This window comes from Micropterus salmoides, unplaced genomic scaffold (assembly GCF_014851395.1).
Source record: "Micropterus salmoides isolate LMB-PRFRI ecotype aquatic unplaced genomic scaffold, ASM1485139v1 Ms_hic_scaffold_2, whole genome shotgun sequence".
Lineage (NCBI taxonomy): Eukaryota > Metazoa > Chordata > Actinopteri > Centrarchiformes > Centrarchidae > Micropterus > Micropterus salmoides.
The window spans coordinates 51,271,357-51,293,648 of NW_024041150.1; the positions used below are offsets into that span (position 1 = coordinate 51,271,357).

General features: G+C 42.3%; 2 protein-coding genes across 2 annotated transcripts in view; one reads left to right on the forward strand and one right to left on the reverse strand.

Moving 5' to 3' along the window:
* Positions 1–22,292, reverse strand: part of LOC119912601 (zinc finger protein 2-like) — a 746,717-nt gene that overhangs the window by 314,577 nt on the left and 409,848 nt on the right. The window lies entirely within an intron of this gene.
* LOC119913334 (zinc finger protein 271-like) lies at positions 7,958–20,503 on the forward strand. Its single transcript, XM_038732741.1, has 3 exons — positions 7,958–7,966; positions 8,255–9,285; positions 19,429–20,503. Exons 1-3 carry the CDS (start codon positions 7,958–7,960, stop codon positions 20,138–20,140), a joined length of 1,752 nt encoding a protein of 583 aa, XP_038588669.1. The 3' UTR covers positions 20,141–20,503.

A 22,292-nucleotide genomic window follows, 5' to 3' on the forward strand; every position in this document is an offset into this window, starting at 1 on the left:
GTGTGTGTTTTACATTGACAACCCACATGAAAAATGCAATCTATATTACTGGATCTTTGCATTTTAATTCTGTAATGCATGCTGTCTATTTATGTGGATGTAGATCATCCTCAATATAAAGCGGAGACACAGTTAGTTTAGGTTATTAAGTGGGCTTGTCACTTCCTGTAAGGGGGCTGGGGTTCACCTTTGTGTATAGATTCACCATTTCAACCAACAACAATCCTAAAATGGTGTCAGTCTGCTTTCAAAGACAGACTGAGGCCTTATCATTCCCATGAGTGACAAAAAAATCAGTTTTACCACAAAAAGTATTACCACTATAGACAGGCTGTTAGTGAACTTCTTACATAAGTTAGAGGCCACCTGAAGGTTCTCATCATCTTTATGAAATAATAAGATGCCTGCTTCCTTCCCCTACCTAATTTGTGCAAATATCAGCAGCTCCTGTAGATGGAGAAAAAGGCAAAAGTCTGCCAAAGTGCACTCACAAGCGGTCACTGTGACTTGGATAAACATTTTCAACACAGGACTATTTCTTAAACAACTAAATATACTGTCCATGGCAATTACTTGTTTTCATCACAGTTGTATTTGCTGCATCATCTTGTTTATTCTCAGTAGACATGTGTTGCGTTGATACTTTTTTTTACATCTTGCTTTTTTCAATGCAACCAGTAAATGGCAAAGGATGATACTTAACTTTGTGTAAATCACCCAGACTGCTCCAACAGTGCCCTCCAGTGTATAATGCTCTATACTCCATGAGGTTCAGTCCTAACATCTCTTAGGATTGCTACCTGGTCGATATCTTGACTCTTCCATTCAAATCTTATGTCATCTGAGATCACTGTCATTCAGTAAGATAATATGAATAAACATTTCATCATTGTGTCTTTATTTATTTATAGTAACAATGAGACAACAGTGCCATTATGAAGCCAAACAGGAAAAGACAACATTACCCGTTATCATTTGAATCAAGCATGCAGTGAATAAAAACATTCTTATATGCCACGAGTCTCTTGTGATCCTCTGAACTTTTTCAAGAAAAGCATTACAAAACAATGCTTTTATCATTTTTTACATTTTGACACTAGAACATTGTTCTAAACCAATAGTTTGACCTAAGGGTAGAGTGCTTAACTGAATGAGATGAATTAGATATAGTCCTGGGTCGTGAAAAACCCAAGGTATACTTTTAAGGGTTAACTAATATATATTATTTGTTTAACTGGTACACAAATAAGTGCAAAAACAACACATTGTGGTTTTACTTCTTGGCTGAGCAAAATACCTTCCTGGAGTCTCCACTGGTTTCCTGGCAACCTCACTGTGACAACAAGCAACTAAATCCCTAATAAAAGCCACAAGTGATTTTCACATCTCAGTTTTAGCCCAAATTAAACAAACAAGTCACAGCATGCCGTTTTGTCTAAGTGAAACACTGGCTTCTCCTGTAACAGAGGTGCAGCCCTTGGTGACCTCTGCGGTTTCACCTTCCACTGAAATAGGCTCTGCTGTTTCTGGGACATATTTAAAATCAATGTCCCCAAATCTCCTTTCCTCTCCATCAATTGCAGAGTCATATCTGGCATCATCAGAAGTGTACACATGATCATCAACATTGTCCACTGAATGGACAATATCTCCTTCTGGGTTTTGGTTCTGGATATTGTCATGCATCTCTCCTTCTGCCTGTTCTTCCCTATTGTCATCCAGCTCTCTTGAGCCTTCACCATCTTGGCTGTCCACCCGCGGCACCTCTTCACTAGGCGCTTTAACACAATGTGATAAATGATACCACGTTGGAGACCCTCTAACCTGGACAGCTGTTCCAGTACTACGAACCACTTCAAATGGTCCCTCACGGCGTTGGAGTTTTCTCCCTTCTTTATTTATTTATTCATATATATTTTTCTTCCTTCCTTATATATTTATTCTATTTATTCATATATATTTCTTTAATCCTTGCCTTATCCTCTGCATAGCCTCACACACACAACCAAGACACAGCAGGGCAGCTCTCCACACACACACACACACACGGTAGCTATCCAGTCAACAACAATGCATTTCTTCACACTGTTTATACAGCATGCTTCCACTGCACCTTTTCCCTTTATTATTTTCCTTCCTAAATTTGTGCTACCTCGAGTTTGCAGATATTTAATGAGAGGCCACTTCGGACATAGTTCGTCAACACATGTATCGAGAGGTAACTTAAAATTAAATTTTTCTTCTACAAGCTCCCAGTTCCTTTGAACGGACCCGAAAATTCACCTAGTGCCTTTCCAGGATTTGCGGCCCATCTAAGATCGCCTTTCAAGGGCTTTTTGTCCAGATCTGAGGCGTCCTAATCCTTATATTTTCCTTTTTCCTTAACCTTATATTTTCTTCCTTATCCTTATTAATTTTATTCAAGCCAAATGACCCTGGCCAGGGTTGCACTCTCTCTCTTTTTCCCTTAATCCAATTTGACTATTCCTTAAAGCCTAGTTTCACGCGACAGTAGTTTCCATCCCACATGACTTACTGTTATAAGAATCTGAGGGCCCATATTCTTAATCTTTGCAAAGTTTGAAAGCTCACTTCCCGTTACTCCTAGGCTGTTCCTTTTTCTTCCTTTTATATCTATCTGTCTTCATTACATTCACACACACCCTTTTTGCGTTGTCCACAATGCAAACTAAATTTAGAACGGAGTCTTCTCACACATCCACCCGCAAACATTCACACGGGATCGAACCGGTGTACCCTTTAGCACACACACTGACACACGAACTGACCAGCGCCCACAGTTTATGAGAAAACTCACCATATACGCCAGCGTCTGGAGCGGGAATCAGCTCGATGGAGCCCCGTGATGGCACAACACGGTCCCATCTGGGGTGCCAATTTCTGTGGTGTCCGAACAATAATGCTGCGATGATGTGTTGAGAAGAAATCTGCTTGACACTGTTCTTGATCATAAAAGTTTATTACATCAAGGAGTTCAGCATCAATTACAAGCTCTGCAGCAGCTTGGAGAGAGACCCAGCCCGATAACCACTCTGTCTCTCTGTACATCAAACATAGCTTATATAGGATGTGTTTAGGTACCATAGAAGGGTTCAGTACTATTCTGAGGTAACAAAACAAGGGTTCAGAGGTCAAATTCCATAGAACAGTTCAGTCCCTACATAACCATCAATCACTGCTCTCCCCTTAGGTCACTGACCCTCTGTCCTGCTGCTACAGTGCTATTTTAAACTATTATGCGTCAAATGCACATATATTATACACTACATGAGCATCACATCAACATGTTGTTGTTATATTTCTAATTTCTTCTGTATTAACGGAGACTAAAGAGGTTTGCAGGCTACATTCACAACACACAGTTTTCCTTCAGTGGCTTTGTGTTTGCATCTGTTTGGGCTGCTCATTAATGCAGCTGAATAGCCAGCTGATGTCCACATGTTCAGCTCTCTGCCTCCTATTCAAGCTGATCACCTGAAGAGAGGTGAAAATGCGCATCAGTCGCCTTTTCAAGCAGCTGATCCCCATTTGAATAGAGAGCCGACCTGGAGAAACACACGATGGCCCGTTAAGTGAACAAACAGCTTCACTGTGATGTTAATGATGTGTTTGGACTCTCTTAGCTGCCGAGAGAAGCAGCAGATGTTTGTCAACAAACACTTCATTAAAACTCTGCTCTGTGTGAAGCACACTCCCTCATACACATCAAATATGATCAGCTGGTTTCAGGAAACCAACTAACTAAACTTCATCTTCTGCCTGAACTCAAGGAGCCATGTTTCTAAACGGCCTTAGCGACAGTAACTAAGGGGCGGGGCGAGACGCCGTGACATCGCGAGAACACTCCGCGGGATCCCGCAGCGCTCCTGTATCTCAGCCTGAAGAGCTCCGAGACCAGAATCTAGACTCGGTCCAGGACAACACGGTCCACCAGTCACAGCGGAGACCTGCAGGACGATGGAGAACCAGAACCCGGACCGCAGGAGCCAAACAGCAGCCTCGTGCTCTGATAGCACCGATGTTCAGGTCAGTGTTCATGACTTCATCACGAGACTAAAGACACGAGGAAGAGTCTCGAGGGTCCGTGTATCATCCGTTCATTCTGTTGTTAGAGATCAGAGCCTGAAAACCCGCTCCAGGGTTTGTGTTGACGTGGTTTGATTTCCAAAGTGTCTCCGTGGTTCCTGTTTTCATCTTGAAGAGAGGAAGCTGAAAGAAAAACTCACGAGCGTTTCTCTTTTCTTTGTTCTGGGAGTTTTCCGCGCGGCGCATGCGCAGTGCAGCCCGTGTTGCGTCGGGAGCGCGCAGCAGAAACAATGCTGGTGAAAAGTGAAGCAGAGTCATTATATTTCCTCGTGTGTTGGTGAGTTTATCACAGTGACAAACAGTCTGCCTGCGTTATTATTCTCTGAATGACCTGAGATGAGCTGCAGTTACTTCAGCTGTTTCTAAACAACAATTTATTTGGACCCTAGTTTGTTTATTATGTCTCAGCTATGAGGCCACGAGGCATCAGTCGAGTGAAAGTAACCAAGTGCAACCTGCACAACAGGCTGTTCAAAAATACATTTTAACACGATACTGTCTCCCTGATTCATAGGTGTTTCTAGACCCCTTTACTGGGTCACGTGCTCCTGTATTCATGCGCTGCGCCCCCCGTAGTTAAGACCCCTTGGCATCGTTTTTGGACGTGTAGGGCTCCGCGGTGAAGTTAGCAACAAGACGGTGATTATCTGTGTCTCAGTCAAGGTTTAATGTTCGTTACAACTCTGGACTAATGCAGGATGGAAAGCAGTGGATTCACAGTGACTAACATGTTGATTAGTGGGGCAGACTGGACAATAAAAGTAAATAATAACCATCACGTATTCAGGAGGGCAAAAATGAGGCTGAAGCAGAACATACAAAAATATGAATTAATGATGAAGTTGAATAATTAATAAGCATCTTGTAAGTTTACGGTTATGTCAAATTTCAAATGGTGTCGTCTTTAAGTTTGTATTCGACGGAATACCTTATTATCTCATTTAAAATAACTGAAACATGTTTACGTGACAAAAGCTCCCTGTTTCTTTTTTTAATTGCCGTTAAAAATAGCATAATTTGAAATTGAATTTAATAGCTTGAAAGTGAAATCCAATAAACGTAAAACTGAATATACTGATAATAAATATATAAATAATAAATATAATATATGCACCGAGGATAAAAACTACTGACGCCCTGTTCTGCAGGTCAGTCGCTGTGAGCCAGGCCCAAACACTCAACAATCTTTACATCTATTCATGGTCACATAATTGTTTAATCAGCTAATATATATCCTATGTTTGTTTTAATATCTGTAGTCACAGATCGCCTCCAGTAGTATCAGCAGCAACCCGTCAACAGCAACTGTTCCCTGTACGTTATGTCAACAGTGTTTGAAAGCTAGAGCTGGGTATTGGCTGTCAAGGTCCAGGTTGACGGGAGTTTGTTTGCTGCTAATCCACCTTGGACAGTTGGAAAAGCTAGAGCAGATAATAAATAAACACTGAAAGATGGGAAGGAAGTACAACCTTTAGATCTGGGGAAAGTTATTTGGTTGGTTATGATGCTCTCCACAGTGATTTTACATTTATGGCGCAGCACCTCAGAATCATTATAGAAACGTTCATGTTTGCCTTTTGTGTCTTCATTTTACAGCTTCTGACATTTATCTGTAGACATTAATATAAAAAATAGGCAACATGAGAAACCAGCTCCCTTCTGCACATTCAAATCCAAAAAGAAACATATCCTCATTATCTTAAAAGGACTAGTTTGCATCACTAATTTGCTTTACTAACCTCAGCTCCTCCACAGTCACCACCTTTTCCCAACAACCACTTTTTCAGACTCATCTGAAAACTGAAAAATAATTTACGATGTACCTGTCTGTAGGCTACAGGACAGAGCTGTAGGCTTCACCAGTTTACTCTAAGTTTTACCTGATGGTCTCAACATTGGACAAGTAGGCATCAATAAATTACAGCTGCCAGTTACTTTCTATAAATTGAGCTAATGTTCAGTTACATAGCAGCCAAAAGCTACTCTAGCCTACTCTATAAGATTTCCTGCTCAGCTGCACAGTCTGAGGGGAGGGGAGCTGTTAGCTAGCTTAGCGCAAACCGGCTTCACTTTTCCAGCAGTTGGGGAAACAACAGACAGACTTTTCTTGGTCTTGAGAAGCCAACACACCGTAACCAACACATACATTTACTGCCAGAATATTTTCCTCCGCTCGCGTTCACCGTCCTTTTCTGCCGCTCGGACAATCAAACACTCGCTACGCGCCTCCCGATTTAGAGTTACGGTGCACGCAGATGTCGTTTGAAGAACGAGGAGAGGAAGTGTTACCGTGCTTGCACAGCGTGTGAGTGAAAATTAGTAGCGCACTGATATGATAATGACTGTGGGAATTTTTAGTAGCGGCGGCCACAATCCAGCAGCGGCGCACCACCGCTCTTGAATGTATATAGGGGAAACATTGACATAACAATATGTTTCTGTATCAATATTTTGAGAACAGCCCTATTTAAATCCTTGTTCCATGTGCCCTTTCTATACTTTGAACACCTGCCCTTCCAAAGGTGTCTGCACGGCCCTGACCATTTGTTATGTTGTCGATAGTCTTCCTGAGATGACCAACGAGGATAATGGTGCCTGCAAGGCTAAACTGGGTTTGGTCAAGCTCACAAGTGAGGATCTGTTGTTGTGCTGTAGGAAATCAGACGTTCTTTTGAGCGGTGTTTATTTATCAAAAGGTGTAATTGTGTGTTCAAATGTAAATTGTATTGACACTGCTCATTGTGAAGCTCTCTGTGCTGTGTATGGTTGTATTGTGGGACTTGTGTATGAGGCAAGTAGATGAATACGACACGGGGGTTACTCTCCCCAGCCCTCTTCAACATGTATGAATGATTTATCAGAACAACTAAGGCTGCAGAACTGGCTGTATGATTGTTAATAATAATAATAATCCTTATTTGTAGAGCACTTTTCAAAAACAAGTTACAAAGTGCTTTAACAAGTGTAAAGAATAATATAAAAAAACAAGAACACTCTATTAAATGATTTGCATGCCAATGAGCTGGCTATTGTTTCTCCTAGCAGTGAAGGATTTCAACAGCTGCTGAATATATTTTTGATTATGGGGTCAAATGTGATGTGCAATACAATGCTAAGAAGAGTGTTTGTTTTTTTTTTAGATCGAGAAACACAGCTCCAACCACGCCACCTTTATCCAGTGAATGTTTGATATTTTCTATGAAAAAAAAACAATTAGCATTTTCCATGGAGTGTTCTGAAACCAAATTGCATTGAATGAAGGGAAAATGTAGTTGCATTCAAATGTGTTATTATTCGTTGGGAAATTAGTTTCTCTGTGACATTTGACACTGTAGGTATGATGCTGATTGGTCTGTAATTTTCCACTGACAATGGATCTCCAATTTTGTATTCTGCGTAACTAGTTAGCATGCCGGAGTCTCGTTCGTTATCGGAATCTGTCAGCTCAAGTGCTAAATATTTGAAATCAAACAAAATACCTGGGGCACTTCTTCACATATCAAATGGCTGTGTTCAGACTGGCGCGCATCGATATTGACTGCCAGCTACCCTATATACAGAGTGCAAGCCTTCAGCTGCATTCTAACATTAACTTAGCTCTCCTTATTTGCTAGGCCCCTTGCATGCTGGCTAATAACTTTTTTAAGCTGGGTCTCCAACACTGACAGCGTTGTGTTGGACAGATTTGTGCAGCGGTGTTCCATGAGTGAAAGTGCTGCGTGAATGCTCTGCGGCGCTCTGCAATCAAATATGATTTTAAATAGGCTTAGGGGGGGAAAAAAATAAACGAAAATCAATCTGTGGCGGTCAGCATTTATATTGTGGTGAGCCGCCACAAATACATGAACTTATGGCCCAGGTAATTGTCATGTGATTCAACAAATCTTTGTCTTCTTAATAATGTTATTACAGCTTAAATGTATAAAGTCACACTATTACTCAAAATTAGATTTGACAAGATGTATTATAATTGCATTAAAAAATAACTACTTTTTGTTGTAAAAAATTGCAGCATGAATGACTTCTGGTGTTGTGATGGAAACAGGTTTACACTGGTGCCATTAGTGTCAGCTGCTTCTGGATAGCTCGCTTCACCATGACCTCTCACTAACTGTCTTTCTCTCTGTATGTCTGTCTGTTGATGTAGAAACGAAGAAGAAGAGAGGCACTCAAACGTCTCTGCTGTCAGCACTGTGGCAAATCCTTCTCAACTTCTGGATCTTTAAAGATACATCGGATGCTTCACACTGGAGAGAAACCGTACAGCTGTGACCAATGTGGGAAGGCGTTCACTACATCAGGTGATCTAAAAATCCACCTACGTGTTCACACTGGAGAGAAACCGTACAGCTGTGACCAATGTGGGAAAACTTTCACTCGAGCAGGTGACCTAAAAATCCACCTACGTGTTCACACTGGAGAGAAACCGTACAGCTGTGACCAGTGTGGGAAAACTTTCACTCGAGCAGGTCACCTAAAACACCACCAACGTGTTCACACTGGAGAGAAACCGTACAGCTGTGACCAATGTGGGAAAGCTTTCACTCAATCAGGTCACCTAAAAAAACACCAACTTGTTCACACTGGAGAGAAACCGTACAGCTGTGACCAGTGTGGGAAAACTTTCACTCGAGCAGGTCACCTAGAATCTCACAGACGTGTTCACACTGGAGAGAAACCGTACTGTTGTGACCAGTGTGGGAAAACTTTCACTACATCCAGTCACCTACAAAGGCACCGACGTATTCACACTGGAGAGAAACCGTACTGGTGTGAACAATGTGGGAAAGCATTCACTACATCGTGTCACCTAAAAGCACACCTACGTGTTCACACTGGAGAGAAACCGTACAGCTGTGACCAATGTGTGAAGGCATTCGTTACATCAAGTGAACTAAAAATCCACCTACGTGTTCACACTGGAGAGAAACCGTACTGGTGTGAACAATGTGGGAAAGCATTCACTACATCGTGTCACCTAAAAGCACACCTACGTGTTCACACTGGAGAAAAACCGTACAGCTGTGACCAATGTGTGAAGGCATTCATTACATCAAGTGAACTAAAAATCCACCTACGTGTTCACACTGGAGAGAAACCGTACTGGTGTGAACAATGTGGGAAAATGTTTGCTCAGAGCAGTACCCTTAAACGCCACCAACGCACTCATGATGCTTCGTTTTGAACATATTTCAGAGCCAAGTGAGGTGTTTCCTCCTGCCTTCTTGATTCCTGATTAGGAATGCGGGGATTAACGGATTTCACTATTAACCGCGCTTTAAAACGTCAGGACTAATTTGTAAAGGCTACATCAAGTGTTTCTCTTGTGGGGAACAAAACTGTTGCGTGCTTATCAGACATGGAGGCTACTACTGTACACTGGTTAACTCTGGCATAGGGACCAAACTGTGAAGCTTTATTTCCACCAAGGAAACAGCAGTTTTGGGGATAAACGGTTGCTGCTAAAGTAGCGAATACCTACATCAAATTTGATGTAGCTCGCGCGCACACCGCTGTCAAATTAGTTTAACATTTTTGCGCTGAATCCAGCTTCCACGCTGCGTAAATCGCTTCTTTTTAAAATTACTTTGTCAAATGAACACACTTCTTACAGATGTGATATATAAACTAGCTAACATCTGGTGTCAGATGTGAAAGTCCTCCTTGATCTTTCTCCAGCCGTCCACTGAAACCTGCTCCGTGACCTTTGACCTCTTCCCAGTCGATGCTGTGAGTGGTTCAGGTCTGGTGTTCACAGGCAGACAGTTCCCTTTCTATCACATGTGATGCCATACACCTCTTCAGTCTTCCTACCAGCAGAGATCTGAGGGTGTTTGATGGTTTGTAACTTAAAGGCTCTGGATGTTGTGACAGTCCAGCCATGTAAGGGAGTCCCACTGGGAAGTCCTGGTTTAAAGTTTGAGGATTGTCGTCACCCATCCAATAATCCATCTACGAGTCGACAACTGGAGAAAAATCAAGGAGATTCACCTCGGACACCAGAGAGCCTCTGAGAACAGAGACAGAGGTTACCATCTCCACCTGAGAACATCCGCCTGTTATCATGTGACTGTGCTGGACTAGAGTCATGTGATGACGACTGAGGAGGTTCAGTTTGCTGAAGAAGGCCATGGGATGGGGTCAAAAGTTCCAACAAAGATGTAGTGTGTAAGGCTTGAGTTTAGACTAATTTATTACAGATGTGTTCCTCAAAGTCAAGAATGAAGCTCCACGCTGGATGAAATATTGTTTCCGTGAGCTTCATGTTTTCTTGTTATTGTAGTGAAACATATTTAATCTTTATTTTATATCTGTATTCACTGTTTTTATTTTCTTTTGCTTATACTTTATTGTGTCAATACATATCATTTACTCATGTCTCTGTTTTTGTTTAGTGTAGTATGGTACACAGTTGTATTTCCTGAAGTATTTGGTAGATGTGATCAGTTGTGTTTTTGGGGTTTTGGCTCTGGTGAGTCTTTACCGTGCATCTCAAAAAGGGTGGAGGTCTCCAAGAGTTCTCATGTGGACTTTTTCTCTCAAATAGCTTCTCACTTGCAAATATCAATAGAAGTGATTACTATAGAGACCAAATCTATTAGCTGTATCTTCTGAAGAGTCCACTCTCTTCATTATATTAAATCTTGTGGGGTCCTGAAAACATCATCAAAATAGTTTGGAGTAAAATCAACTTCCCATGATGTTTCTCTTAAACAGGTCATTTCTTGTTTCTTTAGTTACTTTACATTTTTTCTCCAGATTTGAAATGTGTTAACTGTATATAGAGTAGTTGTGTATTTTGATCTGTTGTTATTTTCTGAATGTGGTTTTGAATCTGTTGAGGTTTGTTCAGACTGAAAGCAAAGCCAATTCTAGTCGAAACAAAGAGCCACAGATTCGTTAATGATGGCGCCAGCTGAGGTGAAGACGTGTCTGCTCAAGTCTGAAATGTTTCAGCTTCAAGGAAAAATTCAGCTTTGTCTTTGACAAATGAACAGAGAGACAAGAAAAAACAGAAACTGGAGGAAAGAGACTAAAGAAGGGGCGTTTCTGCTGAGTTCTGAGATCAACGTCTGAAGGACTCGGTACGCTTTGTAATGGAAATTTGATATTTTACTCTGTTTACTGTTTCACCCTCATGCTCCATTATAATATACAAAGGTCTCACTGTATGGTATTTGATATTTTATCATGTTTCAGCTAGGTGAAGCTTCCCATGGGAAAGATGCTCGTTTTCTTATCTGACTGACCTTGATAGGCCTTCGACTCAGGACAGCTGGTCCCGACTCCCTCGATCTTCTGAGTAATATAAAGTCACCTGCTCCTTCACTGGCTTTTTGTCTTACACTTTTCAGACTGTTTGGCACTCTGTATGTTTGTCTGACCCTTTGCAAAGAATAAAACCCTTAAAAGACGTCTGGATTAGAATCTTTATTTCAGAAGACTCACTAAAGGACATATTTCCATTACAGCTTCAAACGAATTAGATCCTAGATGCCTCTGGGTTTAACTGCTGTGGTTTGATCCAGTGAAGAGGAAGAGGCGCTGAATAAACGGGGACTACAAAACCACTACAGACCACATTTGTGTTCAGTCTGAACAAACCTTTGTTATTGTGAAAGTCTGACTGAATCAAATATTATCGTGTCTTCATTATCTGACTCCATTTTAACAGCTGTTTGCTTTCTGTTCTGTCAGTAAATGTGTTGCTTTCTGTTTAACTTGCATCCTGCCAGGGTTGGTGCTGTAATAATCTGAGCTGGAGACTTGAGACTCGAGTCCTTTTCAATATTCTCATTAAATTAGTCGACTCAAAGAGAAGCTTTGACTCATCATTTGAAACTGGACGTTCAATGAACTGTTTCCACTCAACAATATTTTTTCTGTTATTGATTGAAGCACAGACCATTTACCTGTTTTACATTTGATGATGACCCCGCCGACCCAGGCTGAGGGATTGGATGATGTTCATGATGACCTCATCATGAACAGAAATCAAAGAGAGAGATGTTGTGTTTTCAAAGGAGCATGATGAAAGTGAAACGTCCTGTTTTGATCCTGCAGTCACAAACCTTTAACTTCTACTTCAGATTCTGATGTCGTCTGTGCAGCAGCCCCAAAACAAGCGTTGGAAGCTGATTTACAAAGGTGGAAAACCTCTTTATCGTCTTCTCACTCTCACATTCCTTATTAAATATCATGTTTTCTAATGAACTGCGTCACTTGTGGAAAACAAAAGCCCACTCTTTGTCCTCTAAGTCTGTTTGGGGTCAAAAGAAACCTCCAGACTTTCACTCTCAGTCCTTCAGAGTCTAACAGAGCTTCCAGAGGTTTTGTTGAAGAGTCAGACTGTGTTTGAGCGCCACCTGCTGCTCATTAAGCAGACAGACCAATAAAGATGCAGAATAAAGAGAACAGAGTGCTGCTGTTCCTCCATCTTCTGCTCTTTCCTTCATTGTTTTACTCTCTCTGGATGCTGCTGTGCTCTGACAGGAAATCACTGACGTTTAGTGGCTGAACGAGCAGCTTTGATTTGTTATTGAACTTTCTAATGTGTCTGTTAGCTCACATGTCTTTGACCTTTACACCTCAGCTCATGTCAGCGTTGATGTTTCCTCCCTTACTGTAACGTACAGAAGCTGATGTGCTTCCTGCAGTAGTTTGGCTTGTATCTGCTGTAAGCTGCAGTTAATAATTAGATCTGTTCTGGCTCTATTATTACTGAGGGATTCTCTGTTGTTTGACCCTTATGGCCCAGAAAAGGTAAGAATTAACAAAATAAAAGCTCCTGTGGTGAGTCAACATTTTTAAGGTACTGCGATACTTTTTATACCAAAACTAAGATAAAATTATGACAGTAACTTCTTATCTCATCATTATGACTCAGTGAGTCAAAAGTTTAATGTCAGAACTCATTATATCTCAGTTTCCCCAGGAGGGGGCGCAGTCTGACTGTGAGAGTTCATTGTTCACAAGATTCAAGTTGTGGTGCTAAAATTATAATGAATTAATAGTTTATAATTTATATTAAGAGCAGAGCAGCACATAACAACACAGTCACAAAGATATTTCTTAATTTGGGAAAATACGCTCAGTGTAACATCATGTATTTATCACAGAATGTATTTAGTATGGACGCTCCACCAGCCGACATTTTAATATTTTATTTATGTTTCCTTATTTCTTTGAGATGACATGTGAGACTAAGTTGATGTTTATTTCTAATCGTTGTTTTTCTTTCAGATTTCAGAACAGCCCACGTGTGTTTTTTTCATCCCCCTATATGTTCATAAATGCAACCTTTTAGAGAAGATAAACTTTGTTCAGAGGACTGAAGTCTCCTGGCTTGTTCCACGCGTTCTGATCGGTGCCCACGATGATAGTGAACTCTTCATTTTGAACCTACTTTACAGACGGAGCTGTACGAGGTCTTTGGGAAGTGCAGATTACTGATTTGTAGGATGCAGTCTGAAACAGCAAGAACCAAATATGAAGGGTTCAAATGCAAGAAAGTTCAAAGAAAGTAGTGTTTAGAGCTGAAACGCTCAGTGAAAGAATTTAGTTACTGGGGAAAAAGACTAACTGGAGCATGTTGTTCAACAGTTACAACAGACAGTACTGTAGTATGTCCACACTGTGGACTGCAGCGAGTGTGTCGAGTGTGTTCACGTCTATATCAGCGTGTGAATGTAACAACAGATGATGACCTGATTGTTTTCCAGCTCTGTGTCACTCTTTCGCCCGCCGCAGGCTCCGACCAGAAAGGCTGCTGGCTGCCGGCTGCTGGCTGCCGGCTGCCGGCCGCTGGCCGCTGGCAGCCGGCAGAGACTGAAGAACCTCCGTTTGTAGCTGCTGGCAGCCGGCAGCCAGCGGCCGGCAGCCGGCAGCCGCCGCAGCCGGCAGCCAGCAGCCAGCAGCCAGCAGCCTTTCTGGTCGGAGCCTGCGGCGGGTTTTACTGTTGCTAGGCAGCCGCAGGACCAGCCGTTATGTAGCGGTTAGTAAAGGACCAGATGTGGAGCTTTTTATTTAAAGAGATATAACCGGACAGGCGGAGGCCGCTTTCTCTGGCTGTGACTGAGGGGGAGACAGGAAAACACAGGAGCTCCGTGTGTTACATGTTGGAGGTGTGGAGGCTGAAGAGCCGCTCGCTGCGCTTCTACTTTGTTTTAAGTTTAAACTAAATCGACGCTGACTTCCTCCTGGTTTCGGATTTTGTGGTCTGAAACACAGAGATCTGTTATTGTGCAGCTGATGCAGAGTCAAACTTCACCGTTTCCACCTGATCACATCAAACATTTGCTTCGTTGATTTGTAGCAGTCATGATCTGAATGAGTCTGCGTCTTTATATTTAGGGGAGATCGGGGATGGTTGTAACGTTTTTGACATTTCTGTCTGTATCAGAGAAATCTCTTTTAAGCCGGCGTGTTCAAAATGTGACTGAAACTAGTTACACGTGTTTGGTATTAAATTGTGTAGCTGTTATTTCTGCAACACAGACAGAAAGTCTCAAACAAAGAGTAAAACTTTACACTTTACCAGGCCAGGCATGGACAACAGATTATATTGTTACCATCAGGCCTCATTAACAGGTTCCACTAAATGTATGAAATGCTTAGCTGTAATATTTTGTCTTGGCTTGTTTTGTCAGTGGTTGTCGATGCTCATCATTTAAAAACGCCTCCGTAATCTTCCACCCAGACTAAAAGGTAACATCTGAGTTTTCATACTAATACATTTTATTACAAGCTAAAGTAAACTACGCTGTGCTTATAATATAATGCAAATTATTGTAAAAGTTAATAAATAACAAAATGTAATATCCAAAAGCTAATAAAATATAAGCTATAATTACATTCTGATGTCGGGACTGTTTTTAAGTAATAAACAAACTATCTTTGAAGAGCAGGGGTCGTATTACAGAAACTTCCTAACCAGCAGATCCTATCCTAACTGCTTGGTTACCATGGTAATAAGGGTTAGGAACTGAATTATGAAAAAAGCCATTACAGATTAACAGTTCCTAAGTTAATGTTCCTTTCCTAACTTTAGATAAGAAAAGTGTATTATAGAAGCATCCTAACTTTGTAAAATCTTAAATAAACGCTCCTAACCTGTTGAAAACAATCACCTTTTTCTAGAAAAAACGCCTAAAATAACGCACCACAAATGAATCAGGAATAACTCCTCGACCATTTGGCCTAGAGGCATAATTCTGGTCTCCTTTGAAAAGTCAGAAGCTAAGGAATAGAAATCCATTGTATATTAATATATTTATTTTACTATTACAGACTACATGGATATTACATCAATCGATCCGGCTTGAGCAGACCTTTCATTTGGTACCCTTTACTGAGAAGAGTAGCCTTACGGGTTTCTGCCGGGGTCGGTGAGGGGGGAGCGACCAGCGGCTTTTCTCTGCTCTTTGGACACAACAGCTGCCTGTGTCTTCGTATCACTGTAAATGGACTTATTTTCTTTTTAGCAGCATCAACGCTCCGCTGGATGCCGGATATGCGGCGGTGACTGGGTCCGTTATTTTAGCCTCCTCTCTATCTGTAATCTCCCGAGTTAAGCGTTATGTGGATTTGGATTTCTTGACGGGGGTTACAAACACCTCTAAGTCATCTGACTTGAAGTTCAGTGATAGTTGTTGTTTCTGCTCCATTTTCAATCAGTATCATTTCTTTAAAAAACTACCAAAAACAGCGATTAAAAGACGTTTAGCTCGGCAAAATCAGAAAAGTGGCTTCGGTTGCTAGGTAACAGACCTAAAAGTTGTTAACCGATGTTGCATTGAGTATCTCGAATTTCTATAATTTACTGTAGAGTGCATATTATTGTCAAACCAGTAAATGTAAATGAAGCTAAATTAAAATACACACAGTAGTCAGCCCGACCTACATATTGATAACATTGCTGGCTGCTCTGCTGTCACAGGAAGGATCGAGCGTCATCGGCTCATCACGAATTTGTAAAAGTCACCAAGACGACCTTCAAATATAACAGCTGTGTTGGTAAACGTGTGTGTGGTTATTACTCTGTACATTGTATCACAGGCCTGTTATGTGGACACGGGTTGTAATATGGACTATTAATAATGTTATTTCTTGCCTCCCTTGTTCTTCTTTGCCTTTGAGGGTTAATGACGACTCACTGAGCTTCCACCTGGTAGCATTTTTGCTTTTCCGCTAAGGCGGGATTTATTTGCTATGAGAAAATTTAAGCTAAGTGGATGAACTTTTGGGACTGATGGGACCTTGGGAGTTTTGGGGTTAAATTGGGTGAATTGTTTGATGGATGTGCCGCAGCGCGGTCGAGCCTCCTGGCTTTTGTTTCCTGTGTGCCGTGGTATAATTTGAATTGCCCTTATCAGAATTAGAATCACATATGAGGAATTTGCCTTAATTGGTGCTTACAGTACACTTGGACATGAATAGAAATATAAATATATGAAAAGTAAGGAGATCAAAAATTACTATAATACAATGCTGGAAAGTATGTGCAACAATTCACAACATGAGCATAAAGCACAGTTGAGGGTTGTTGTAAAGTGTGTCAGGAATGTTTATGTGTGTGTGTGTTTGGGGAGGGAGGCATGAGAGTCACTGACAGTGGGGACCTGGACCTTGATGAGGGCCATCGGGAAGAAGCTGTTCTCGTGGCCAGAGGTTTTGGTCCTGATGGACCGCAGCCTCCTGCCTGAGGAGAGTGTCTGAAACAGTTTGTGTCCGGGGTGGGACGAGTCAGCTGCAGTCTTTCCTGCACGCCTCAGAGTGCTGGAGGCGTACAGGTCCTGAAGAGAAGGAAGATTGCAGCCAATCACCTTCTCTTCAGAGCGGATGATGCGCTGCAGCCTGCCCTTGTCCCTGGCAGTGGTAGCAGCGTACCAGATGGTGATGGAGGAGGTGAGGATGGACTCAATGATGGCGGTGTAGAAGTGCACCATCATTGTCTTTGGCGGACTGAACTTCTTTAGTTGCCGCAGGAAGTACATCCATTGCTGGGCCTTCTTGGTGATGGAGGTGATGTTTAGGTCCCGCTTGAGGTCCCGGGAGATGATGGTGCCCAGGAAGGGGAAGGAGTCCACAGTGGTGACTGCGGAGTCACGCAGGATGATGGGGGAGGGTGGGGCTGGGCTCTTCCTGAAGTCCACGACTATCTCCACTGTCTTCAGAGCGTTGAGCTCGAGACTGTTCTGGCTGTACCAGGTCACCAGATGAACGATCTCCCACCTGTAGGCGGACTCGTCCCCACAATGAGGGTGGTGTCATCCGCAAACTTCAGGAGCTTGACGGACCGGTGACTGGAGGTGCAGCTGTTGGTGTATAGGGAGAAATGCAGAGGGGAAAGAACGCAGCCCTGAGGGGAACCGGTGCTGATGGTCCTGGAGACATGTTTGTCCAACTTAACATGCTGCTTCCTGTCGATCAGGAGGTCTGTGATCCACCTGCAGGTGGAGTCAAACATGCTCACCTGGGAGAGCTTGTCCTGCAGCAGGGCCGGGATGAGGGTGCTGAAAGGTATAGGTTCCTTGGGAGTTCCTGCTGGAGGATGTAGTGAAGGGCCATGTTTACTGCATCATCTACAGACCTTTTGGCTCTGTAGGTGAACTGCAGGGGGTCCAGGAGTGGGTCAGTGATGGATTTTAGGTGGGACAGCACAGGACGCTCAAAGGACTTCATAACCACTGATGTCAGGGTAACGGGTCTGTAGTTGTTTAGCCCTGTGATCCGTGGGGACAGGAATGATGGTGGAGGCTTTGAAGCAGGCTGGCACATGGCATGTCTCCAGTGAGGTGTTAAAAATATCAGTAAACAACGGAGAAAGCTGATAAGGACAGTGCTTTAGGGTGATTGGGGAGTCCGGCCCAGCTGCTTTGCGAGGTTTCTGCCTCCTGAACACTCTGTTGAAATCCGTCTCCAGGATGGTAAGCGAAAGGGAGGAGGTGGGGGATGAGATAGTGGACTGTTGGTAGCAGTGCTGGAACCATCCCAGTCAGTGGTGTCCAAACACGCCTGGAGGTTCTCTACAGCTTCACTTGTCCACTGCTTTGATGTCCTCACTACAGGTTTACACAGTTTTAGCTTTTGTCTGTAAGCAGGAATCAAGTGAACCATGGTGTGGTCAGAGTGGCTGTAGCTTTTCACACAGACATGTTCCAGCTCAACCAACGTTCCCGGCTCAGAGTCCTTTCTGGCTCTGTGATGTTACCTGTCGTATTGAGCAGAGAGCCGGCATATTGACACAATACTACCAGGAAGAAAAAGTGACAGCGGCTATAGATAGACCGGTAAACTCCCACTGCAATGTTATAGTAATATTTACAGTAATATCAGCTGCAGTCGGTTTTGTTGGTTCCAAAACAAAGCAGAGGTCTCTCTGTGACTAAAGCACGTCTGATGTTATCGAGCCACAAAACATACAACAAATAAGTATTCCCAACCACAGTTGAGTTTTTGTTCAGAATAAAATCAGAAACAATGGCCACACTAAACACCAGGCTGACGCCGCTCACAGTTTACTGTGACGAGGGATTAATGAATAGCTGTCTCATCTCCGGTAACGATTATGCTCAAGTTACACCGATTGTTTAAGCAGACTGTCATTTCACAAGCTAGAACTATTTGATAGATAGAAGCAGAACAGCATCAAAGAAGTTTTGGCAATGACACGAGTGAGGGAGAATCTGATGGGGGAGAGAACGGTGGTCATGAGTGTGTAAAGTCTAAAGTCCACTGACTCCAGCTGCGTCGTGGTTGCTGGAGAAAATCGCGACACTTTCAGGTCAATGCTTGTGAGTCCACCAGACAGGGCCCCAGCCCGTCCCTGAAGCGTCCCAGGCTTTCCTCCGCTCAGCAGAGAAAAGGTAGCAGGTCTATTTTTAACGGATGGCGCGTCAAGCAGCACAGAGCAGATCAAACCTGACAGGAAATCACAAAAAAACAAACCCTGTTTACCAAATCAACAAAATCTAAACCTTTACTTTGGAAAATACAGCCTGCAGATGACGGAATGAAACGGAGTCACAGAGAGCTGTGAAGAAGGTAGTAGCTAAGATGATTGAGAAATGTTATGGGTTAATCTGTGATGATCAGTCAGATTCCTATAGAGGTCTGTGCCACCCCAGGCCCCTCTGTGGACACAACCCTGCAGTTGGTTGTCACAGGTGGTAATGCATTAATCAAACTTGAACGTTGTGGGTTTTGTTCCACAGACATGCTAAATGTCATTTATGGTTCTAGATAGCTCGCTCCACCATGACATCTCACTCACTGTCTTTCTTTCTCTCTAACTCTGTTTCTATAGAAACGGAGAAGAAGAGATGGACTCAAACGTCACCACTGTCAGCACTGTGACAAATCCTTCACAACATCTGGATCTTTAAAGATTCATCAGAGAGTTCACACTGGAGAGAAACCGTACAGCTGTGACCAGTGTGGGAAAGCTTTCACTAAATCAGGTAACCTAAAAGTCCACCAACAAATTCACACTGGAGAGAAACCATACAGCTGTGACCAGTGTGGGAAAGCTTTCACTCAATCATCTAAACTAAAAATCCATGAACGTGTTCACACTGGAGAGAAACCGTACAGCTGTGACCAGTGTGGGAAAGCTTTCACTCAATCATCTAAACTAAAAATCCATGAACGTGTTCACACTGGAGAGAAACCGTACAGCTGTGACCAGTGTGGGAAAGCTTTCACTCAATCATCTAAACTAAAAATCCATGAACGTGTTCACACTGGAGAGAAACCGTACAGCTGTGACCAGTGTGGGAAGGCGTTCATTACATTAGGTGAACTAAAAATCCAACTACGTGTTCACACTAGAGAGAAACCGTACAGCTGTGACCAATGTGGGAAGGCGTTCATTACATTATGTCACCTACAAACTCACAGACGTGTTCACACTGGAGAGAAACCATACTGGTGTGAACAATGTGGTAAATTGTTTTCTCAGAGTAGTCACCTTAAAGTCCACCATCGCAGTCACGCGTTGCTTCGCTGTGAACATTTTTCAGAGCCAAGCTAGCTGTTTCCTCCTGCCTCCTCCTCATGTCCTGATAGCTGGGTTGTTATATACTGAGCTTCTCTACAAACTGAGCGAGAGACAACAGTAACTTTATATTCTGAGCAGCATGTATCGTGGCTGCGACTACATACTGTCCTGCTCCTCCTCTCCACAAAATCCTGTTGTCGGAGCACACAATGAGGCCATGCCTCCCACCCTCACCCCTCTGCTGGAGGGAGGGTCCTGGAAGAAGTGGGTCAGAGCCAGGCTAGCTGTTTCTACTGAGTCACTCTGTTTTATTGATTCCTGATCCACTTGGATTTTTATTTTCAGAGAATTATTAACTTGTATCCTCTTTAAGTAAATTAGTTACATATCTGTTAATTAACCGTTTCTTTATTCATGTAGTTTTTTAAATTTAGTAGTTAAATGTTAAAAAGAATTATAGCGCTACTCAACCAGCGTTGCGACAAAGGATTATTTTCCCACTGTCCATTAATTAGCCAAGTATTTTCTTGATTACTCGCTTCATAAATAAAATGTTAAAACATGCACATTGCTGAAAAGTCCAAGATGATGTCATCAAAACACCTGTTTATTCCAGAACTTCAATCCTGGATAGATCAGGCAAAGTTTTATTTATTTATTTATTAGTATTTTATTGTGTTTACTGTATTCACTGTGTTTATTGTTGTTTACACTTTGTGTCAATACATTGAAACATTTCCTGTTTTTTAATAGTCTACACAGTTTTAGACCTTTGTAGTTTTTGTTAAGTATAGTATAGTAAACATGTATGATTGTATTTCCTGATTGCTGTTTTCATTCTGTTCTGTCAGTAAATGTGTTGCTTTCTCTTTAATGTGCATCCTGCCAGGGTTGGTGCTTTTCAAAGCTAACTATCCATTTGTTTTGAAAAGAGAGAACTTAGAGGTGGAGCGGGTCGTCCACCAATCCAAAGATTGGCTATCGATCCCCGGCTCAAGAATTCGGTGTCTTGCCCAATTGTGTGCTGAATTTGGCCGTTTCACTGCAGGCCTGTTAAAATGGGTAAATAGTTTATAAACGTGCAGATAGTGTCTCTGAATACTCTGGATACGTACGATATATCAAAAAATGTGGGTTCTGTTTCCTTGTTAAATGTTTTCCAAAACTTTACTATTGATCTGTTTATTGTGATTAATAATTACATTAAGTTATACTCTGTCCCCTTTAACTTTATCGTCTGTTACATACTTGGTGATTTTAATGTTTGTGTAACATTGATTCTGTACATGGTTTAATTGATGACAAGAATAAAAACATAGAGAGAGAATTTTACCAGACTGATACTTTATAGAGATGTGACGCAGGTCATGAGACCGGGTTCAGATGTTTCTATCAATGCTTGCCTAAAGCTTCTGCTGGGGAACAGGCTGGACCAAATCAGCATTTACAGTCTCAGACCAGGATTTAAAGTTTAAAACAAAATCTTTAATAATTCAGCAAGTTAAAATGTGCAGTAGAAAACAGTTCAAATCTGAGTCTCTTAAAATGGCTCTGTTTGTCTTAAATAAGGACAAAGTTAAATACTCAGTCCTGCTGCTGTTGACACTCAGTTCGTTCTCAGAGTTTCACAGAGCCACGGCGCTCAGTTCAGGGTTCCTCCGGGGCCACGGTCCTCCTTTTCAGCTGCTCAGTGAGACAAAAAAACAGCAACCCTGGATAATGAGACGTTCACTGTAGACAGGTAAAACTGGATTAATGATCCCCAAAACACCCCGACTAATAAAAACTACAGTAAACATGCAGAAGTGATAAAGGATAAATCCTACAAGTCTGCTATGAAGCTGACACATAGCAGAGTAGGACCAGAGAGTTTTTAACTAACATGGACCCCTCTTTACATCCGGGTAAGAGTTTGATTATGGTCCGATTAAAAAGAAGGAAGGAAAACAAGGAAGTAGTCTGTAATTCTTACAACAAAGCACATCTTGCAAACAATGAGACGGGAGAAGAGCGTAGGAGAGGATCTGAAAGGAGGGTGGAACGTGTCCCTGCGTCTCCTCGTGTTTCACAAAGACGTCCCCTTCTACGTGGATCCAAGCCAGCAGCTCTCTTCCCCTGTCGGGTCACGGTGTCTTCCTCTCTTCTCGCCACGTCGGTCAACCTGCTTCTTTTACCCCGAAGGTTT